Source organism: Thermothielavioides terrestris, chromosome 2 (assembly GCF_000226115.1).
Source record: "Thermothielavioides terrestris NRRL 8126 chromosome 2, complete sequence".
Classification (NCBI taxonomy): domain Eukaryota; kingdom Fungi; phylum Ascomycota; class Sordariomycetes; order Sordariales; family Chaetomiaceae; genus Thermothielavioides; species Thermothielavioides terrestris.
In genome coordinates, this window is record NC_016458.1 from 6,792,719 (window position 1) to 6,813,540 (window position 20,822).

The window sequence follows — 20,822 nt, forward strand, 5'->3', positions numbered from 1 at the left end:
GCTTGGCTATAGCGTATTTACCTCTTTAGGAGTAGCTTAAGGCAATAGTTCTATAGATAGTATAGGCTCTTATAGCTTAAGGCTCTACTTATACCTTTATAAAGCTAATAGCAAATATAGGTAGAAGCTAGTGGAGTACTAGTTTCTTTAGATAGTAATCACTAGGGTAGAGAAGGGCCACTATAAGCTCTTAGAAGTATAGATTATCGAGATTAGGGAGTACCTCAATGAACTAAAGTGGAATTCTCTTTAGGAGAGTCTTTAAAAGCGATATAGCTCTGGCTCTATAGAGTAGAGGAACTCTAAGTCAGCTTCTCCTAATAAGGTCGTCTATACTGTTATCGACCTAAGCCTCCTAGGTAAAGGAGCTTACTACCTATTTATATTCTCGACTACTATTATCTACTAGCTCTTTTAGAGCACTCTCCTCGACAACTATACTACTTTATATATCGTCAACGACAAGAAGCTCCTAGTTCCTAGTACCTTTGTACTATTAGGAGACGGTGACTATATAGAAGTAGGTACTACTACTTTTCCTATTTTAGGAAGAGGAGAGTGTATTATAAAAGGAGTACTAGATAGAGAGTAGAAGAAAAGAACTATAGACTTCTACTTAAAGAACGTCGTTATAGTAGAAGGCTTTTACACTAATATTATATTAGAGACCGCTCTATATATAGCTAGTATTTAGTATTTAGGTCTAGACTACTCTCTATAGTATAGAACATTTGAAAAGAGTATAAAGGTTAAGTAGTTGGTTTATAAGTTCAATATAGTTTTCCTCGAATCGAAGAACCTTTCCTCTTACTTTTATACTCTCTAACCTTTATAGAGCTTTGTAGGCTTAGTGACAATGAATATAGTTGTTTATAAGGATAATGCTAGGTCGTATATGTTATATACGCTTTGAGAGAGAGAAGATACTAAGGAGCTTTAGTATAAGAGATTTAGATATCTAGGTCAAAGAGCTCTTTAGGCATTAGCGTAGAGTACAAAGAACGTTAAGATCTAAGGAACATCGACGATCGAATATAAAGTATACGCTCTATTGTACGTTAGAGAGTATAATACACTTTATAAGACAAAGTATCGCGCCTTGTAGCTATTCTAGTATATCTCCTAGGACCTCTTCTTATTCCCTTCTAGGTTTGATAGATCCTAGTACCTCCTTGCAATTAAGGACGAATTCAATGGACGAATCTAGGCTTTTACGCTCTTTAACAAGGGTTAAACCGAGCTCTTTAACACTATTAAAGCTTTTGAACGCTAGGTTAAACGGCAGTGGGGACTTAACGTCTATAAGATCCGCTAAGACAACGATATAGGAGTCATTGTACTAGAAGATCGTTAACCAACAACTTACTAGCTCTAGGTATATAACGAAGGTATCGACTTAGAGCTTACGCCAATATATATACTATAGCTAAATAAAGCGTTAGAGTATATAGGACAAGTCTTATAACTAAAGAGTATAAAGATACTTATTAATATGAACCTGTCTATAAAGCTCTAGCTAAAGGGTATAAAGGCAGTAGCCTTCTTATATACTATTTCGCTTAGCTATACTTATAGTCTTCGGAGCCCTAACGAGGTACTCTACTCCTAGTTTAAGAACTACTTTCGCTAGTAGGAACCGACCTTCCATTAAGCGCTAATAGCGGATCTACACCTCGACTAGTCTAGGATCTTTATATATAGCTATAGAGTATACCCCTTAGATAAGGAGTATAAGGCTAGGCATTAAAAGAGAGAATTTAAAGTATAGCTATATAGGCGAATTAGATACCTAGTTAGATATAGAGTATCCAACATTTACTATATCTAAGTGCCTAAGCTCAATAAGGTTATTATAACGAAGAACGTAACGTTCGACGAGAGGACCTTTTACCATCTAGGTAAGGAAGAGCTTCTAGCTCACGAAGTTGCTATTATCAAGAATATAGCAGAGCACCTAGATAAAGGGGTTAAAGAGACCTAGGACACTAGGTCGATTCTTCGAACGCTCTACGAACTCGAGTATAGAGGACCAACGCTAGAGTCTATTACTATTATAGTTCCTAAGTATAAGAGTATACTACTAGGTTAAAACTTAGGGATAGAGGAAGTATAGGTATAGGGTAGACTTTTGACCCCTAAGATATCATTGGAACTATAGGCTTAGCTATAGAAAGAGCTTATAAATAGAAGTGATAACGGAAATAGGGGTCTAGTCGATAATTCTAGTGCTCTTCTAGAGACTAGTAGAGTATCTAGGGACCTTAGGCCAGCAGTGGCCATCCTATAAGACGCTGCCCCTAGGAGTAAACGTAAGGCTTCTCCGCCTATAGAGCACCTAGCTCTACAAAGCGAATATAAGGCTTCTCTACCTATAGAGCACCTAGCTCTATAAAGCGACTACAAGGCATCTCCGCCTATAGAGCCTCTAGCTCTATAAAGTAAGGAAGAGGATATATTCTATAATACAGTAGAATATATAGTAGAGTAGGAAGCTTAGCCTATAGAGTACAAAGCTCTATAAATACAACCTTCGACCAATGAACTAGTACTAAGTGTACTAAAACCGCGATATAAACCTAAAGAGCCTTTTATATTTATAAAAAGGAGTATATAAATTCGGAAGCCTTCTATAAAAACGTATAAGAATATAGCTCTAAGTATAGCTTTAGAGTATATATACATTTTCTTTATTAGGTCATTGGAAATATAGGAGAACCTAGGGTTGAGGTTCTAAACTAATTATTTAGATCCTACTCCTTAGGGAGCCTATAATAGCAACGAGATGCTTTTCCCTATGTTTTAGAAGGGTATTAAGACGCTTTTCCTAAAGTCGTTCTAAACCCTATATACGATGTTTACTATCGCCGCTAGCTAGATGCCAACGACACATTACAATACTAAGCTCCCCCCTCTCCTAAAGAGCTAAAGAGACTTAGAGAACTATAAGTATAGGAAGGAGTTTAAGGCGGCTATATATAAAGAGATTTGCAATCTAACAAGCAAGGGAACGTGGTAAGAGATTAAGCGAAAGTATATAAAAACGTAGCCTCTGCCTTTAAAATAGGTGTTCGACTATAAGCTCGATAAGGATAGCAACCTTAAGAAGTGCAAGGCGTATATCTATATACGAGGCAATCTATAAGACACTATTAACATTATAAATATATATATAGCTACCCTCGCTATACGCTCTTTTTGTACTGTTATAGCGCTTACAACGTACTTCGACCTTGAAGTAAAGTAGTTCGATATCAAGTAGGTATTCTTAAACGTAAGGAGGCTAGATGTAGAGTAGGTGACTTATAAGCTTCTAGACGGATTCAAGAAACTAGGGATCTATATAGAGCTCCTAAAGGCTCTCTATAGGCTAAAGGACTCGCCACTTTTATAGTACAATGAGTTCTATAGTACTTTCAAAGAGCTTAGCTTACAACCCTCTATAGAAGAACCTTGCCTATTCTTCAACCCTAAAAAGAAGATAATCCTTATCTTCTATATCGATAACTTCTTAGTGGTATACTATCGAGATAACGCTATAGTCGTAGAGTATATTATAAAGGGTATTAAGGCGAAGTATAAAATATATAAGTAGGGCGATATCAAGTACTTCTTTAGGATTAGAGTTATCTATAACCGTAGAGTATATAAGATCTAGCTTATATATAACTAGTATATCGAGAAGATTATAAAGAAGTATAGTCTCTCCGATATTATAAGCGCTCTAGCTATCCCTCTTCTTACTAAGGAGCTTTGTAAATTCAAAGGAGAGGCGTCCCCTAAACAGGTTAAACTGTACTAAGAGCTTATAGGCTCGATCCTCTACTCTATAATTATAATCCGACTAGACGTTGCGTTTATAGCTATAAAGCTCTTCTAGTTTCTAACGAATCTAGGACTAGAGTACATCAAAGCGACAAAACAAGTCATTTAATATCTATATACTATACGCTTCCTTGGTATATAGTATAGGGGTAAAGGCATTTACTAGGTGCTCTAGATTATATCCAACGCATCGTATAACGATAATCTAGATATACAACGCTCTTTATAGGGCTATATTATAATGCTCTTTAGAGGGTTGATCTCCTAGAAGGCTATATAGTAAGATACCGTTACTATATCTTCTACTAAGGCGGAGTTGAAAGCTCTATCGCTTACTATAGCTAAGATAATCGCTTTGAAACGCTTGTTTAAAGACCTTATATTCGAGATTAGAGAGCCTTAGAGGATCTTCTATAATAATCAATAAACGATTTAGCTTATAGTAGGAGAGTATACGAGAATCAATATTCGCCTATACTATATAGATATTTATAATATATAGCTTCGCTAGAAGTATTAGAATAAGCAGTTCGACGTGCTCTACCTCCCTACTATATAGATGCCTATAGACGGTTTGACGAAATAGCTCTTGAGATAGAAGTTCGAGTACTTCTACGCTCTATTGAACCTTTAAGATATATATTAAGCAAGAAAAGAGTAGGGGAGTCAACTATCTTCTTTATAAAGACTATCTACTACTACTGTTCTATACTCTCGCCCTATATATTCTAGCGATTAATAAGCTTTGTTATCGCCGCCTTTCCCTAAAGCCAAAGGATCTTTACCTATATCTCTAACCGCTCTATTAGCTCCATTGTCTATACAACGACCTACTCTAGTTCCTAGTTATTAACCAATTTATCGCTCTCTATCTACTTAGAGAGTATCTTCTACGCCTTACTCTTTATCAACGTTATAGGCGTGAAACCGAGGGGGTTATCTAGGGCTCTACTCTAGGTAGCTATAAGGACCTCCTTCACCTACTATTAAGGCTGCTCTTCTACTAGCTTTACTATATCTATATCCTCCTACTCTCTCTCCTCCTTGATCTTTTAGGGATCGTTCAAGAGTATACGAAGCATAGGACAAATCTTCTTCGTAGCCTATACAGTATTAGATAGGGGGTATAGAGTAGCGGATAGCAAAGACTTACCTTCTAGTCGAAGTTATTGATAACTATAGTCAAAGCTCGTACCTTCTTTATAGTAGTAGATAAGATCGGTTTACAGCTATAGTTAAAGCGTTTACAGTACTAATAGTGTATACTATAGCCATTATAGTTGTAGTAGGTTCTATCATAAAAGTTTATAAGAATAGCGTATATATAGCCTAGGTATAGGATCTTATGCTCTATAGTTATTTATAGCGTATAACTAGGGGGTATATTAGGGCGATATAGTAGTAGGCTAGAAGGAAGAGCGTATAACTCACTCGACTAGGGGACTGTAGCGCTAGTTGGAAGAAGGTGTAGTAGGCTCTTTAGAAGTAGTATATAGGGTAGTAGGTTCTACTATAAGCTCTTCGACACTATTACCCTCCTCTAAAGGGGTAGGCGAAGGTATAGGCAATTCGTCTAAGAAGATATTGAAGTATAAAGGTATAGTAGTCTTATACACTTTGGAGAGCTAGGAATAGTAGTAGTAGTAGCTATTATATATATGAACAAGAGAATATATATAGGAAGAAGGAAGCTTGAGCTCCTATAGGCAGGAATTTATACCTCCCCTAGATCTAAGCGCTCTAATTAGCTAGAATCGCACTTTAGAATTTCTTACAGCCTTACGCAACCTACTCCTATACAACCTACTGTTCGCGAGGATTTCCTATATTCTGGTTTTTCCGTAGTTCAGTTGTTCAACCTACACGTATTCAGGCGCTCTATTGAACAACTGGGGGGTGTGTCACGTCAGGGGTAAAGGGCTCAGAGCTTGGTATAGCGCACTGGCCATAGCTTCTCCACTCCTGGATGTATATATACCACGCTCTGTTCAGTCTTTAGCTCTCCTTTGTACTGGAACAACGCACTCTCTCTTTGTATTCCGATGCTCTACTACGATCCCACCGTTGCATCCACACCTCGCAGCTCGCTGTAGCGTGTCAGGCGGCATTTGGTCTGCGTGATCACCTTCCACCTAGATCCGTCTGAGCAATCCTCCGCAAGCACCAGTTTAAAGTTTATGTTGCCTTGGGCTCCGCCCGGACCTCGAATATCCTGCTGTCCGAGGACCACTTACTGTCAGAGCCGAGCGACAATACAGCGGAAAATATTGCGACCTTGAGTGGTGGTTTAAGCAGGTCTTAATTCAGGATTTGATTGATTTCGGGAGGGCCTTGGAGTGTGCACGTCCCTCCCTACCTTTGCGAAGCCCCAAGGATCCTCCATCCACATCATCATCAATCCACACCTTGTTCTACAACGCACCTGCGCACTCTATTCCGCATCAGCGAGGCGTAGGGCACTTCAAATGCTACTCAATTCCGCTAATCGAGAGCTAAGGAAAGGAAGAAAGAGAAATACAAGGCGCACATCTACGCTGCATGAAAGGTAAGAGGGTGTGTCGCTAGCAAACTAGAATAGGGGTCCTAGCCCCACCAGTCCCAGTGAAGAAAGTCAGCTTGAACCCTAACCCTGCGCACCTTTCTTCTCGGGAACTCTCCTGTCATTCATGGCCTCTCTGTTCTATTTAACTGGTACTTATAGTATTTAATGGTCTTAGCTCTACAATAGTGATAATGAACGTTTGAACGGTACAAACCAAATTGCAAGCTAGAAAACTGTCTTGTCCCTTCAAAACTGTAATAGGAATCATTTTGCGGAGTACTAGTACCCCCCTAAGCGCGCTAAGGCGCTAAGGTAGGTAGTTCCATGTTTCTCTATCCCCGCTCCCCCCCAATGCACTTATTTCTGTCGCTCTTGCAAGATTCCAGCGTCTACGGAATAGGTCTACTCCATCGTACCACAACATCTAAAGGCTCCAATCTCCCAGTGCAAAACCTTAGCTCGGATCATCCATTGAAGGACTTTTCCTTCTCCTTCTCCTTCTCCTTCTCCTTGCTGCTCGCATCATCAAATACTGCCACCGGCGTAGCAGTCCCCGTCGACGCCGGCACGGCATCGAGCCTCTTCTCACCCGTGGAAGACCCCCACAGCCCTCTCCAGACCTGCATGATCTGCGCCCGTCCGTCGATGATTGGGAAGAAGCCCGCGACCAGCATGGTGCCCCAGACCCAGATGATGGAGACCACGACCCAGGCCTCGAAAAACGTCTTGGAGAAGACGTATCCCGACGCGTAGATGGGCAGCGGCCAGAGAACCCAGTGCCCAAAGAATGTCGCCAGAGACCATGCGGCCGAGATCTTGCCCCAGTGCTTGAACTTGGCCTTGTTGGCCTTGTAGCTCTCCCGCTGCGCCGCTTCCTCTTCGTCCGAGAGCCCCGTTCCCTCACTCGTGCTGCTGCTCGGAGGGACATCGAACGCGAGCCTCTCCTTGCGGAAGTCGGCCCAGTCGAAGTTGGCCGGCCGGGCGAGCGACAAGACGACCGAGTACAGCGCCGGGCTGAGCGCCGAGGCGACGGTGCCGTAGACGCACGGCAGCGTCTGGCCAGTCGACGCGACCGAAACCTCGCCGGTGAGCGCATGCGCGCTGCCCAGCCAGACGGCGATGCCCGTGGCCAGCCCCAGCAGCGGCGACACGACGGCCGCCAGCGTGGACTGCCGCCGCCACAGAATGGTGAAGACGGTCGGGAAGATGCCCGGGCACGTCAGCACGCCGAGCATGTAGAGCGTCCAGCCGAGGTCGACGTTGCCGTAGTGCAGCGCGGTCGAGAAGCAGGCCGAGAAGAGGCCGAAGGAGACGACGCCGATGTGGGTCCAGCGGATCACGTCGCCGTCGGTCGCCCGCTTGTTGATGTACTGCCGGTAGATGTCGAAGCTGATGATGGACGACACCGAGATGACCTGCGCCGAGATGGTGGACGTGACCGCCATGAAGGTGATGAGCAGGACCGCCGCCGCGCCCCCCTTGCCCGCGATGGCGATGGCCGCGTACGGGAGCACGAGCCCGTTCGACACCTCCGCGCTGGTCATGCGCCGCGGGAAGGTCGGGAACCTGGCGGATCCCTCGAGCGACAGCGCGCTGAAGCTCATCAGCGTGCCCAGACACCAGGGGATGGCGAAATAGGCGATGCCGCCGATGATGTATCCCGGGACCACGGCGTGCGGGGCGGCGCTGAAGGCCTTGACGAAGAAGCCGGTGTCCATGATCACCAGTCCGAAGTTGGCCAGGATGTGGATGATGCCGAAGAGGATAGCCTGCGTGGGCGTCAATATCACTACCAAAAGGAGAGGAAAAAGAGAGAAGAAAAAAAAAAAAAGGATGTACTGCAAGTACTAGAAGCGACTGAGAACCTACCCCCTTGCTCGTCATGGTCAGGTACGAACCATCCTGGTTGCCATCGACGGGGTGCTGCTTGCCAGCGGCAGCGATGAGCTCCCACAAGTGCCCGATGGACGAGATCTCGGGCGTCGCGAACGTCTTGATGGTGAAGAAGCAGATGATGATGGTGATGACGAAGGTGTGGAAATAGTCCGTCAGGAAGGTTGCCTTGATGCCGCCCACGAAGGTGTACAGCACGACACCGGCTGGCAGCAGGAAGGTAGCCGCGATGATGTGCATTCCGGTCCTGCCCAGGTGAGATCGCCGGAAATCAGTGGTGAGCTCACGTTTGAAAAACAAAGAAGAAAGACAGCCGGTGTCAACTTACAAGGCGGTGATGGCAGCGCTCGCGCCCAGCAGCATGTTCGCCACGGCGATGATGTTGTTGATGAGACACAGGACAATCCACACGATGTGACCGAGCTTTCCGTAGCGAATCCGGACGATCTCGAGCAGCGTGTGGGCTTCAGGGACTCGCAGTTTGCACGCGATGCCGAGCAGGGAGAAGAAAACAATCATGGGCGAGCAGCTATAACATCAAATCACAACCAAAAGCTCCGTCGATCAGTTCCGGCCACAAACATACATAGATCGTGTCCAGAACTCACCCCGCAGCGAACCAAAACGGACCGGCAACGCCAAAGTTGTAGCCGACCAGCGTGCTGCCCAGCATGGCGGTGCTCCAGAGCCACGAGGACACGACGGCGGACGCGGTCAGGCCCGTCCGTACCGACCGGTTCGCCGTCATGAACATCTCCGTCTTGCGGTTGTCCTCGCCCGCCGTCTTCTTCAGCACGTACGTGGCGAGCACCATGAGGAAGGCGATGATGAAGCCGATGACCACGACCACGACGTAGCCGACCGCCTGGGGCAGCGCCGGCTCGACCGCCGCCGCGGCGGCGGCGTCTTCGTCTCGTGGGGGATGAAGCATTGCTGTCACGGGCTCTTTTTTTGGAGGTGGCCGGCTTTGCATCCCTCCACAGTAGTCTCGACTTGGACCGGTTGTTTCTTCTCTACTTATACGCCGCCTTCTTGGGCCACCCCTGATGCGCTGCCATGCAGAGACCGCAGGTTCGGATCCTGTTCCGACATTCTAACCGACAGGGAGTGACGTCCAATGATGACGTCCAATGGCCAGCAGCGTCTGCGCGTCCTGCCGAACCATCTCCGGTCCTGCAGGGGCCGTGTTGGGCATGTTCGGAACGTAAAGGCGGTGTTGTGCTCTTAGCGCCGGTCACGTCAGCGTGAGCCTCATGCTTCTCTCTCCAATCTGCGTCCTTCTAATTCCCACGATCGCCATCTCCCCCGGCGTGGCGTGGGGGCAAGCGTCCGGTAACGGCACGTTAGGTAATCCTAAGTATGCAAGCGTCAATGGTTGTGGAAGATCATGGATCACGTCATCCGGTACCTGCGCGTCGGTGCTGGGACGTTGGCGATAGCATCATTTCCGCGCCCTCGCACGTCTTACACAAGTCGCGTTCCCAGTGGGACCCGCAATGCTACCGAGGGGCAGTACCCCGCGATTGGGGATCGACATCGTTCGATGCGCCCCGAGGCCGGTGTCTTTGATTTTTGTTTAAGAGTTTGAGGTCTGGTCTTTCGAATGATGGTCCATATTGTCCTCCTCGCTCGTCGTCTCCGGCCGGTGTCGGTTGTGCGCTGCGCCCCGATAACGTGATCCTAACTGTTGTAGTACATCGTTCCCAGTCTCGGTCTTGGCTCCCAGGATCTCATCATGGCGCAGGCCCAGAAGAAGCAGCTGATCCTCAACGCCTTTGTCGAGTCCTGCAGCGGCCACCAGTCTCCCGGCTTGTGGGCTCACCCCGATGACAAGTCGACCAACTTCAACGATGTGAAGCACTGGGTCAAGCTTGCACAGCTGCTGGAGGCAGCGAACTTCCACGGCATATTCATCGCCGACGTCCTGGTTAGTTCTGCCTGCCTCTCTACCGAGTCCTTGATCCCGTCCCGGCGTCCCCTAACCACATCCGCACACACAGGGCGCGTACGACGTCTACAAAGGCAATCCCGACCCCGCGATCATCTCGGGCGCCCAGTGGCCGGTGAATGAGCCGCTGGCGGTCGTCTCCGCCATGGCCGCGGCCACCGAGAGCATCGGCTTCGGCGTGACGGTGGCAACGACGTACGAACAGCCATACCACCTCGCTCGCCGGCTGAGCACCGTCGACCACCTCTCCGGCGGGCGACTTGGCTGGAACGTCGTCACGGGCTACCTGGACTCGGCCGCGCGGAACCTCGGCCACACTGAGCAGCCGCAGCACGACGAGCGGTACGCCATCGCCGAGGAGTACATGGACGTCATGTACAAGCTGTGGTAAGGGATTCCTCCTCCTCCTCCGGTCTCCATTCGAATTCCGCCTCTCTCCCCACGGCACGTTCTGATGCGAGTATCCTCGGGAGCAAACAGGCAATCATCCTGGCGCGACGACGCGGTCAAGCTGGACCGCGAGCGGCGCATCTACACGGACCCGCAGCTGGTGCGCACCATCGACCACGTGGGCAAGTACTACAGGGTGCCGGGCCCGCACATCTGCCAGCCGTCGCCGCAGCGCACGCCGCTGATCCTGCAGGCGGGCACGTCCAAGGCGGGGCGGGCGTTCGCGGCGAAGCACGCCGAGGCCATCTTCGTGGCCGGGCACAGCCCGTCGGTGGTGGCGCAGAACATCGCCGACATCCGCGCGACCGCGCGCGACCAGTTCGGGCGCGACCCCCGCTCCCTCAAGTTCCTCGCCCTGCTCTGCCCCGTGCTGGGGCCGACCGAGGAGGCCGCGCGCGCCAAGTACGCCGAGTACCTGTCGTACGGGTCCGAGGACGGCGCGCTGGCGCTGTTCGGCGGCTGGACGGGCATCGACCTGGCCGTGTACGACGACGAGCAGGAGCTGCGCCAGGTCGAGAGCAACGCGATCCGGTCGGCCGTCGAGGCCTGGTCGCGCGCCGCCCCCGGCGTGCCCAAGTGGACCAAGCGCACCGTGGCGGACCACATCAAGGTCGGCGGCCTGGGCGCCACCGTCGTGGGCACGCCCGAGCAGGTGGCTGACGAGATGGAGCGCTGGGTGCGCGAGGCCGACGTCGATGGCTTCAACCTGGCGTACGCGCTCTTCCCGAAGTCGTTCGAGGACGTGATCGAGTATCTGCTGCCCGAGCTGAAGCGGCGGGGGCTGTTCTGGGACGGATACGCCGTGAAGGGAGGTACCTACCGCGAGAACATGTACGGCAGGCCGGGCCTGACGAGGCCACCGGCGGACCATCCTGCGGCGAAATATCACTGGAAGGCAGAATAGAGGAATAAGGGGCATTTCCAGATAGTTAATCAAGCATGCAGGTGTGGCGCTGACAAACGACAGCACTTCTCCTTACTTGTCAGGTATGCGCATGGCTGGTGACGGCAGGCTTCCGCCATTGTATCGTCGACTTGCTCTTTTGTAGGTAGTCTACGCGTCATCCGACAATGTCTTTCCTTCCGTTACAAGAATACATCCTGCATTTTGCACGTAGCAGCAATCAGCTGCCTATGTATGTGAGCCCCCCAACAGCAAAACAACCCAATGACACGCTCTCATGGTATCGCTCCACAACCCACCCCAACCCAAAAAGAGGGGTGGCAGAAAAGGAGGAGGCTGCTCACGCTCCTTCCTTGGTCTTCGCCGTCTCCCCCTCCGCCGCCGCCACCGCCGGCGGCGGCGGTTCAGCAGCCGCGGGCGGCTGCTCCTCCGCATTGGCCGTGACCGGCACGTCCAGCGCCAGATCGGCCCTCAAGTTCGGCAGGAAGCGGTCGATCCGCTTCCACGTTTCGTTCCACAGCTCCTCGCGCGCCGGGTTCTGGCTCGGCGGCACGAGGTATCCGCTGCTCGACATGATGAGGAGCACGTTCTTCAGGTTCTCCGGCACCGCCTCCTCCTGCGAACACGCACCATTGTCTTGGTTAGCTTCGAGATTCTCACATACTCTCACACACACAGAGATAGAGAGACACCAATGTAAAGAGGGGAAGGAAAGAAAGAGAAAAAAGAGAAAAGAAACCCACCAAGCTATCCCCCTGCCCACTATTCATCAGCCGGTCCATGATCTCAATGATCTTCAGCCACAGGTCCAGCATGCCGTCCCACGCGGACAGCGCGACCAGGTACTGCAGGAACACCTTGCACAGCAGCGAGGCGGCCTGCACGCGCGTCTCGCTCATGCCGTCGCGGTCCGACGAGAAGACCTCGGGCTTGAGCAGCCGCAGGATCAGCGGGAAGAGCACCTCGCCGAAGATGGCCGTCCACTCCTGGTGGTCCTGCTCGTGCGAGGACGATGACGATGAGGACGACGACGACGTCGTGGTCAGTTCCGGCGAGAGCAGCGACCGCTGCAGCGAGGTGAAGGCCAGGTGCCGGATCTCGCGGCACGGGTTGGTGCACTGCGTCGTGAGCGCCTGGAAGACGGGCAGCCAGTAGGCCGACCAGGCTGGTTTGATGCGGCGTTAGCGGACCCTACTACCCCTATGCGATCTCGTCCGAGTCGGGAGCAGTATGCCCTACCTTCACGGCTCTCCAGGTGGGATTGCTTCATAAGATGTGGAATGCGCGCCGTCATGCGGTAGATGCTGTTGAGCGCCTTCACGCCGCGTTCGACGACGGCGTTTTCACTGCAGGCCCAAGTCAGCAACGCGAAACCCACTCACCACGTAAAAATATCACAGGCTGACGACGTGGCGCACGCACCTCGGCTTCTCCTGCTTCACCGGCCGGGCCCCCTTGCGGCCCTGCTTCCGATCGTTCTGTTGCTCCGCCACGGCGCCCACGCTCGCCATCGACGCAAACTCGTTCAGCAGCGCCAGGGCCGCCTCGTAATTGTCCGCCATGATGGCCGACGGCGTACCCGAAACGCCGTTGTCCAGGATCTCAAACACGGCCGGCGCCGAGTCAGGGTTGGCGGCCAGCGTCTGCAGAATGACCCAGAAGTCGGGCGACGTCATGATCTCGTTCCGCAGCGGGCAGGGCTTCTCGGTGCAGAGCTTGAGGCCGCGCAACACGAGGCCGGACGCCTTGAGCAGCGTGTCGTTGGGGAAGCTGGATATGGTGTGGAGGAGGATGGGCACGCGGACGTAGTCGTGATCGTAGCTTGCCTGCAGCAAATGAAACAGGTAGAAGGTCGCCCGCTCAATGAGAATCGGGTGGTACCGAGCTACATCACGGAGGATGGCCTGGAGGGCCTCCACCACGCGCTTGCCCAGCAGCTCGACGGTGCTGTCGTCGCGCAGCGCAAGCACAGTGCAGAACTCGAGGATGTAGACCAAAGCCGGGTCATACACCGCGCTGGTCTGTCGCGTCTTCTGCCCGTTGGCTTGGGACGGGGGAATGTTCTCCGCCTTGACCGTAATCACAGTCGATCCGTTGTCCTCAGGGATCTGGTCTAACAGCGCGTCGACCAAGGCCTCGAGGCTGTGGCTTGGAAGATTTGCAATGTTGGCAAACACATCGCCCATATGGCACTGGTTCACGCAGTCCACAGTACACAGAGTGCTCTCCAGCTCCTCGTCCGACGGCTCAGGCGGGTCGTCGGCCGCATAGCTCGAGATGTACGACGTGAACGCCGAGAAGAAGCCGGACTCGCTCTGTTTCGCACCACGGTCGATCACTTGCGATGGTGGCTGCAAGGGGATTGGCGGCAGAGCGAGCTTGTCGGCCTCGGTGGAGAAGAACGAAGGTATCAGGGAGTTGACGAAGAGGTTGAGCCATATGCGAATCACATGCTTCCAGCTCTTCCGAATGACATGCTCCGAGCCGGTGACGACACGGAACAGCACCAGGGTGGCCAGCTGCAGGCGGACGTCGCGGCCGAACCTGACGGCGAGCTCGCTGACCATGACGCTGTTGTCGCCGACCTGGACCTCGGTGTTGAGCGACGTGTTGGAGAGCGCCTCGCTGCCGAGCGTCGAGATGTAGCTCAGCCGGTAGATGATCTCGTCCAGGGCCTCCGAGTTGCCGTACTTGGTCGCGATGCGCGCGCACTCGTCGAAGCCCGTGATGACGCGCGCGTAGACCGTGTCGTCGGTGGCCGACATGAAGACGAAGAAGAGGCACGAGACGATGGGGTTCCACGTGGTCGCGAACATGTCGGCGTCGTAGATGTTGGTGTCGCAGAGCACCAGCGGGCCCGCCGTCTCGGTCTTGAGGAGGAGCTCCTTCCAAGCGTAGTCAAACGCGTGCTTGTTGTCGTGCTCGTCGGGGAGGATGATCTCGTTCGTCCTGATGGCGTCGAAGATGTCTTGCAGGTACTCGGGCGGGAAGTCCTCGCCGCCGTTCTGCCCGCGGAGGTTGCGCGAGAAGTCCTCGAACTTCATGCGCGCCTGGTTCTTGACCTGCGGATTATGCTGGTCCGTATTGAGCATGATGATGGCGTATGTGAGGATGAAGACCGCGTCCTTGTTCGCCACCCCCTGGGGAACCGAGCTCGAGCAGTATTTTTCGGCGAACGACGTGACGATGCGCTCGATCAACGGAGACTCACCGGGTAGACGGAATGTCTCGAGAAGTACCCGGAGCGCTTCGTCTACCCGCTTGCCCGTGAAATCGAACTGACCGATGAAGGCATCCAAGATCGCCTCGTTGCCCTTCTTCGACAGGAACTCGCCCAAGATCCTCTTGTTTATCCTCGACGTCCCCTTCAAGAATCTGGCGACGCAGAGCGGATCGGCGGCATTTTCAATCACCCCCTTTTCTTGCAGGTAGGCGAGACCGCCTTTGGGGTTCTCGTTGAACATGCTCGTGCCTTTGATGATAAGCTTTTTCCTGCGCCGTCTTTCCCTCAGCAGCTCCGGATCGGGATATCCATCGGTCTCCGGGGTCTGGTCCAGCCGTTCGGCAATGAACTGTATAAATCGCAGCAGCGCGTCGAGGCAGAGTGGCGGAACGCTTGTCGTGCTCCAGGTTGCGGAATCGGGCAGCGCGTTCCTGGACAAGAGTCCGACCAAGTCTTCGCAGAGATCTGCCCGGTCTTCGTCGCAGTCGTAGTTGACAAACAGCTCAACCATGAACGTCGGCATCCGAGCGAGGACACCAATGTTCTCCACCATGGCCTGTCTCGCATCCGGCTTGCGAGCACCGCCCTCCAAGCCAAGTTTTTGGCGGTCCTTGACAGCCACAGGCGTAGACCGGCCGCTGCCGGCTTGAGAAGGCGGGGGCCTCACCAACTTCGGCGATTGTGGGATGCCGGAGTAGAGGCTGGGGTCGATGCCAGGTTCCCTTGGGATTTCTACGGCTGGGTGTAGGCAGGCCACAAGATAGGACAGATACAACTCCTGTTGCAGCTTGAGCACGCCCCTGCAAGTCGACAGCAGCGTGCTAGCCACTATCAGGGCCTCTTGAAGAACGGCCATGTTGTCGGACCGCACAAGCTGGAAGAGGTAGCAGCAGAGCTGGTCCTCGGCAATCGATGCCAGGGCAGGATGCCGGGCGATTGATGGGCCCGCGACCTCGAGCGCCACGTGGATAATGCGCAGGGCCATAACTCTCATCTGGTCGGGGTGTCTGCGGTCATGAGGGTCCAAGAAACTCACGAGCACCCGGAACAGCTCCCGGATGGACGGCAGGGAGTAAGGGCGGAGATCCACCGAGTCAGCGCTGTCAGCCGCTGACGTTGAACTGGTGCTGGGCCGACCAACTTCGGCGCTTGGGCTCCTCGACGTCTCCGAATTGCTGCCGGCCTTTTCAGAACTCGATGACGGTCGCGGCTCGGCAGGCGCCTTGGCCGCCTCGCCTGCCTCAGCGGCCTCAGGCGTCTCCGCCGCCGTCCCCGGATTGTCCATCCCCTGGGCGGCAGGGCCCATGCTGACAGAGTCCATGTCCCCACTGGTCTGGCGGTCCAATGCCTCGCTCTCGTCGCCTGCTTCCTCCTCGAGGTGCTTCAGATCCTCGAAGATAATCTGCACCATCCGCACCATGGAGGCCTCGGCCGTCCGGCGCAGCACCTCCGAGAACCTCGGCCGCGAGCATATGGTCAGGCCGCGGCCCATCATGTCGCAGATACTCTCGTCGCTCAGAATGTCCCCGCCGGGCCCGGATAGCATGTCCTCCATCAAGTGCAGGATCATCAGCAAGACCACCTCCTCCTGCGCCGAGTCGCTAATGTCGAATTGGCAGTGGGTGATGGCTGTCGAGAGGGATTGCATGGCGAGGGCGAAGCGGGGGGAGACGGGCGCGACGAAGCCGTAGGCCAGGAATTTCTGGATTGCCCGCAGTGCGAGGATTGTGACGGGCGCGGCGGTTCCTTTCGCTTGGATGATCTGGAGGAAGGGGTAGAGCAGCACGAGGGAGTCGAACCTGTGGATGTCTGGGTCGGCCAGAGGTCAGCGCGGCTCTATATATATCCTCCCTCCGTTCTCCAGCCACACCACAAGCTCGAGCAGTAGGAGTGAGTAAGTACCTTTAACGCCCGCGAGTTCCTGCCGCAGCCTCCCAAAGCCCGAGATCAACGGATTGTCCTGCATGCTCTTGCCCTTCTTCCCGCGCAGGCCCCACCTGTTGGTCGCGAGGTCTCCGGCGCCGTCTGTCTGTGCATCGGAAGCGGACTTGCGGCTGCCGCGGCGGGCGCCGGGGCTCGGGGGCACCAGCTGGACGAGGTTGGGGGTGCCGCCGAGGATGGCCGAGACGGACGAGTGCGGGGAGCGGGCATGTTTCTGGATGGCCGAGGTGATGGCTATGCACTCGGAGATCACGAGGGACACCGGGTCGACGGCTACCGACACGGGGCGGCTCCGGTACTGCATACGCGACGAGAGCACGAGGTTGCGCCGAGCAGGCATGGGCGTCTCCGGGGTGGTTGGGACCGAGGGACGGGAGTCCATGGGCGCGGCTGGCTGCGCATCTCGACTCATATTGTGGTTGCAGCTGGAGTGTTCGATGCTCGAGCGAGCCGAATTCGGTCTGTGTGAGTCGCACCCCGCGGACGGGCTAAGGTATCGTCAAGGTGCCGAGGCGTTGAGCAGTTCGGGACAAATTGGCCTTGCGCCAGCGCCCACGGGCGGTATGCAGTTCCTCGAGCTTTGAGGGTTCTTCAAGGCTTTAGCATTCAAGCTCCCAACCTCCCTCCTTGGCAATGGCCCTCGGCAAACAACAAGCTCAGGTAAACTGCGCAGCCCGTCAGTCTTTCAAAGCGTGCGAGACGGTTCACCCTGGACTTGTTGAATTGTCGATGCTGTCCTTAGATGGACCTAAGCTCTCCCATCCCTGCTCCTGCCTTCTGCCACCTTGCTGGGCCCCACGCAGGCCAATCAGCGCCTGGACGCCCCCGCGCCGTGGAGAATTCAGCGGCATGGGTCGGCTAAACGGCCAACCGCCCCCCGCCAGCTTCAAAATCTCCAGGGGTGCACAGCAGCCCTCAATGTCACCAACGGCTGGCATCTCGACTCCATCTTCTTGAACCAGCCTGTATTCCATGAACCCAGCCGTTGCCGCTCCAAACCAACCCAGGAACGCCCCGCCATGAAATCTACCTAAGAATACACGAATACACCACGCCGTGATGAGGGTTGTTGCTCCCTTTTGTCGTTTTGTCTTTCCTGTCCCGTGGGACATGCAATGCGCCCCGCCTTGGCCAAGGAGGCCGGGCCTTGTAGCCGCCTCTTCTCCCAGAGTTTACACAAGGAAAACGAAGTAAGGAAAGTAAAAGCGAAACAGAATGCAGAGCGTCATCTCCGAGCACCATCGGCCCGTCGCCGTGGCCATCAGGTCTTGCCAAGCTCCTTGTCGTCGTTTCTCGCCGCGGCCTTCTCCTCCGTCTTGTCACCCGCAGCCTTACTGCCAGCGTTATTCTTTGCAACCGCGGCTTCGGCGTCGGCGGCAGCCTCTTTCTTCTTTTCCTGGAGGGTAATCTTTTGTAGCTCCGACTTGTCCTTCTCCCACTGTCCGGTAGCGTCGCTGAACGACTCCTTCAGCTTCATGACCTTCTCCGCTTTCTCTTTCTCTGCTTGTTCTTGCGCAAGCTTCTCCCGCTCCATTTGCTGTGATGCCGTTAGCCTCAATCACGTAGGCACCGAGATAACAAACACCTACCTCCATGTGCTTAATGTCCTCCACACTGGGCTCATAGGCGTGCCAGATCGTGTAGTGAGGCAGGCCGATGACGGAGAACTGCATCCTCTTTGCCATCTGCAGTGAATCAGTAAGTAAGACTCCAAGCAAGGAGTGCAACCAGCTAGACGTCTCAAAGAAAAAAAAAGAAAATCACCTTTCCGAACCCCTCCGTCTCGGCGTGCTTCTCAAAGCTGAAGGCCGGGAAGTTGGCGCCGTAGCGGAAGACCTTGGCCTTGGCCAGGATGCTCACACCGCCAACACCGTCCAACTCCATCTCCATGTCAGGGTCGCCATAGGGGTCCCGAAGGTATGCCAAATGCGGCCGCCACGTCGCGTACTCAGCATAGCCCTCCACAATGACGGCATCCTCGTCGAGGGAATCGGCGAGGGCCAGGGCCGGCTCCGACTCCTGCCACGAGTTGAGGTCGTACGGCTGCTCTCCACCGAGCCACTCGGGCAGAGGCCGCCAGACGTCTGTAAGATCCGTTAGCGTCTAGACGGTAACCCAGTGACCCCCTCTCGCCACACTCACTTGGGACGATGATATCCTTGTTATGCCGCATGAGGTCCTCCAAGATGGTAAACGGCGCCGTCTCCACGTCCACATCCCGCCAGTACACCCACGAGTGGTAGGGGCGCAGGGCCGCGCTCAGCAGCCAATTCCGCGCTCTCGCCATGAGCTTCCGCCTGCTGGCCTGCGCAGCAAACCCGTGGCGGCTCTCGACGTCTTGGTTGACGGTCTGGCCAAAGTCCTTCTCGATGATCGAGATCTCCCCAAAGTGCATCGACGTGTTGTCGCTCCCCTGGATCGCCTCCATGTTCTGGACCAGCACATCCAGCGTGTTGTCCTTCGAATCCGACACCAAGAACGCCACGTCGATCAGGTGGTGCGGGTACGTGAAGTTGCGCAGGTGCGAGAAGAACATGGGCAGGTGCGTCTCGGCGTCGCGCAGCGGCACGCAGAGCAGGATGCGCTCCTCGCGGTCCCAGCCGCGCGCGGTGCCCTGCACGTTAGACAGGTCGTAGTAGCGCATCGTTTCGAGCTCGAAGTTGCTGGGGTCGCTCGAGAGCAGGCCGAGCGAGAATATGGAGAGGAAGGAGGTGCGGCCGCGGCCGGACCATGACAGCAGCACAATGAGGAAGAGAACGGCGGCTACGATGGCGAGTCGCACGAAGGATTGGGTTCGTCTGCTGCGCTGCGCTGGTGTCGAGCTCCGCGGCTGGAATCTGTCCATGGGCAGCATAGTGGCCTGCCGGTTAGTACCATGCTTGAGACTGTTCGGATCGCCAGACGGGGAATTGCGAGATGGTAAGGGGGAAGAGGGGGGAAGGCAACGAAGGATGGAGATCCGCACCTGTGAGGAGAGATGTCGAAGGTGCTGCCCCGTGGATACCCGTTCGAATAGCCGGCCATATGATGGCGGGGGGTCACCTTGGACCCCGAAGATGCGAGCGGGAGCATTGCTGGTAGCGCACCGACTAAAGCTCACTGCTGCGCCCAACAGGAAGCTTCCACCCCCCCTTTTGTGGGCATGCGCTGCGACCCCGGGAGACGCACGCCCAACACAGTCGCCGTTTGCAGACCGCGGGTCGATCAGATGGACGTTCCTGGATTAAACCGGGTCTAGGGGGTTCACCGGTCAGCACATGGCTGGTCGTCGTCACCGTGGCAGGTTGCAATGGCAAGAAAGTCGTACCAAACCGCAGCATGGAAAGGTGGTCGCAAGCCTCTCGCCGGCTTTCCGGGGGACTTGGTTATTCGTGACGTTGCGTTTCGGGAAGACCCTACCCCTGGTCGGCTTGGCAATCGGCTTGGCGCTGTGACAACAGGGGTCTGGGACCGCAAAGCCCGGATAAAGGTTGATGCGGCCCTATTCCAATGCCCAGTTATGCACGCTCGTTAGGTTGTCTGTCCATCGGATTTGTGCTGTGCAAAGCGGGTGAGCGATGAACAATTTGAGCCTTTCCTCCAATGACGATAGTTAGGTCATCTGCTGGCAACATCGATATGCACTAGCTAGATAGGTAGATTCCAGAAACGGTAATAGTTTCTAGTGTCAGACGGTAAAGAAAACAACTAGGAAGCTTGCAACTACGCATAATAGAATTGAGAGCTCTAAGCGAGCCAAGGTTCAACTACACAGTGTTCTGTTCCACTCCGTTTAACGTTAACGGCTTAATGCCAAAGTGAATCTTCACGTTTTCACTTGTTGGTACTGTACCTATCGAGGACTCCACTATTTTCATTTTACCTAGCCCACCGCCATTTCCATCAACACTACACAATGAGCAATTTACACTTGCAGTAGAAACCAAAATTCGGGTCCAGGTCTTCAGTGTTCAAAGATCTTCAGAGGGGAAATTAATTGTGACTCCCCACATTGTGCAGCAGCTGTGCCCACTGCTGAGCAGGCTGCGTATGTACCTCAATGGACAGCCCACTTCCGGATGATCAAGAATGCGGTTACATTTACTTCGACAATCACACA

General features: G+C 53.5%; 4 protein-coding genes across 4 annotated transcripts; 1 reads left to right on the forward strand and 3 right to left on the reverse strand.

Annotated features, from left to right (window-relative positions):
- Positions 1-6,492: 6,492 nt before the first annotated feature.
- THITE_2115106 (uncharacterized protein) lies at positions 6,493-9,134 on the reverse strand. The gene is made up of 3 exons (XM_003653036.1): positions 8,586-9,134; positions 8,234-8,504; positions 6,493-8,133 (listed from the first exon to the last, which is right to left on the reverse strand). The coding sequence occupies exons 1-3, from the start codon at positions 8,774-8,776 to the stop codon at positions 6,829-6,831; spliced, it is 1,767 nt and encodes a 588-aa protein (XP_003653084.1). The 5' UTR covers positions 8,777-9,134; the 3' UTR covers positions 6,493-6,828.
- Positions 9,135-9,807: 673 nt separating this feature from the next.
- Positions 9,808-11,643, forward strand: THITE_2115107 (uncharacterized protein). The gene is made up of 3 exons (XM_003653037.1): positions 9,808-10,184; positions 10,258-10,592; positions 10,686-11,643. Exons 1-3 carry the CDS (start codon positions 9,993-9,995, stop codon positions 11,557-11,559), a joined length of 1,401 nt encoding a protein of 466 aa, XP_003653085.1. The 5' UTR covers positions 9,808-9,992; the 3' UTR covers positions 11,560-11,643.
- An 86-nt stretch (positions 11,644-11,729) lies between these two features.
- Positions 11,730-17,486, reverse strand: THITE_2115109 (uncharacterized protein). Its single transcript, XM_003653038.1, has 5 exons — positions 16,685-17,486; positions 12,982-16,591; positions 12,799-12,905; positions 12,303-12,724; positions 11,730-12,175 (listed from the first exon to the last, which is right to left on the reverse strand). Exons 1-5 carry the CDS (start codon positions 17,133-17,135, stop codon positions 11,900-11,902), a joined length of 4,866 nt encoding a protein of 1,621 aa, XP_003653086.1. The 5' UTR covers positions 17,136-17,486; the 3' UTR covers positions 11,730-11,899.
- Positions 17,487-17,832: 346 nt separating this feature from the next.
- On the reverse strand, positions 17,833-20,105 carry THITE_2115116 (glycosyltransferase family 62 protein). The gene is made up of 6 exons (XM_003653039.1): positions 20,031-20,105; positions 19,689-19,957; positions 18,866-19,560; positions 18,488-18,807; positions 18,313-18,408; positions 17,833-18,260 (listed from the first exon to the last, which is right to left on the reverse strand). The coding sequence occupies exons 2-6, from the start codon at positions 19,793-19,795 to the stop codon at positions 17,985-17,987; spliced, it is 1,494 nt and encodes a 497-aa protein (XP_003653087.1). The 5' UTR covers positions 19,796-19,957; positions 20,031-20,105; the 3' UTR covers positions 17,833-17,984.
- Positions 20,106-20,822: the final 717 nt, after the last annotated feature.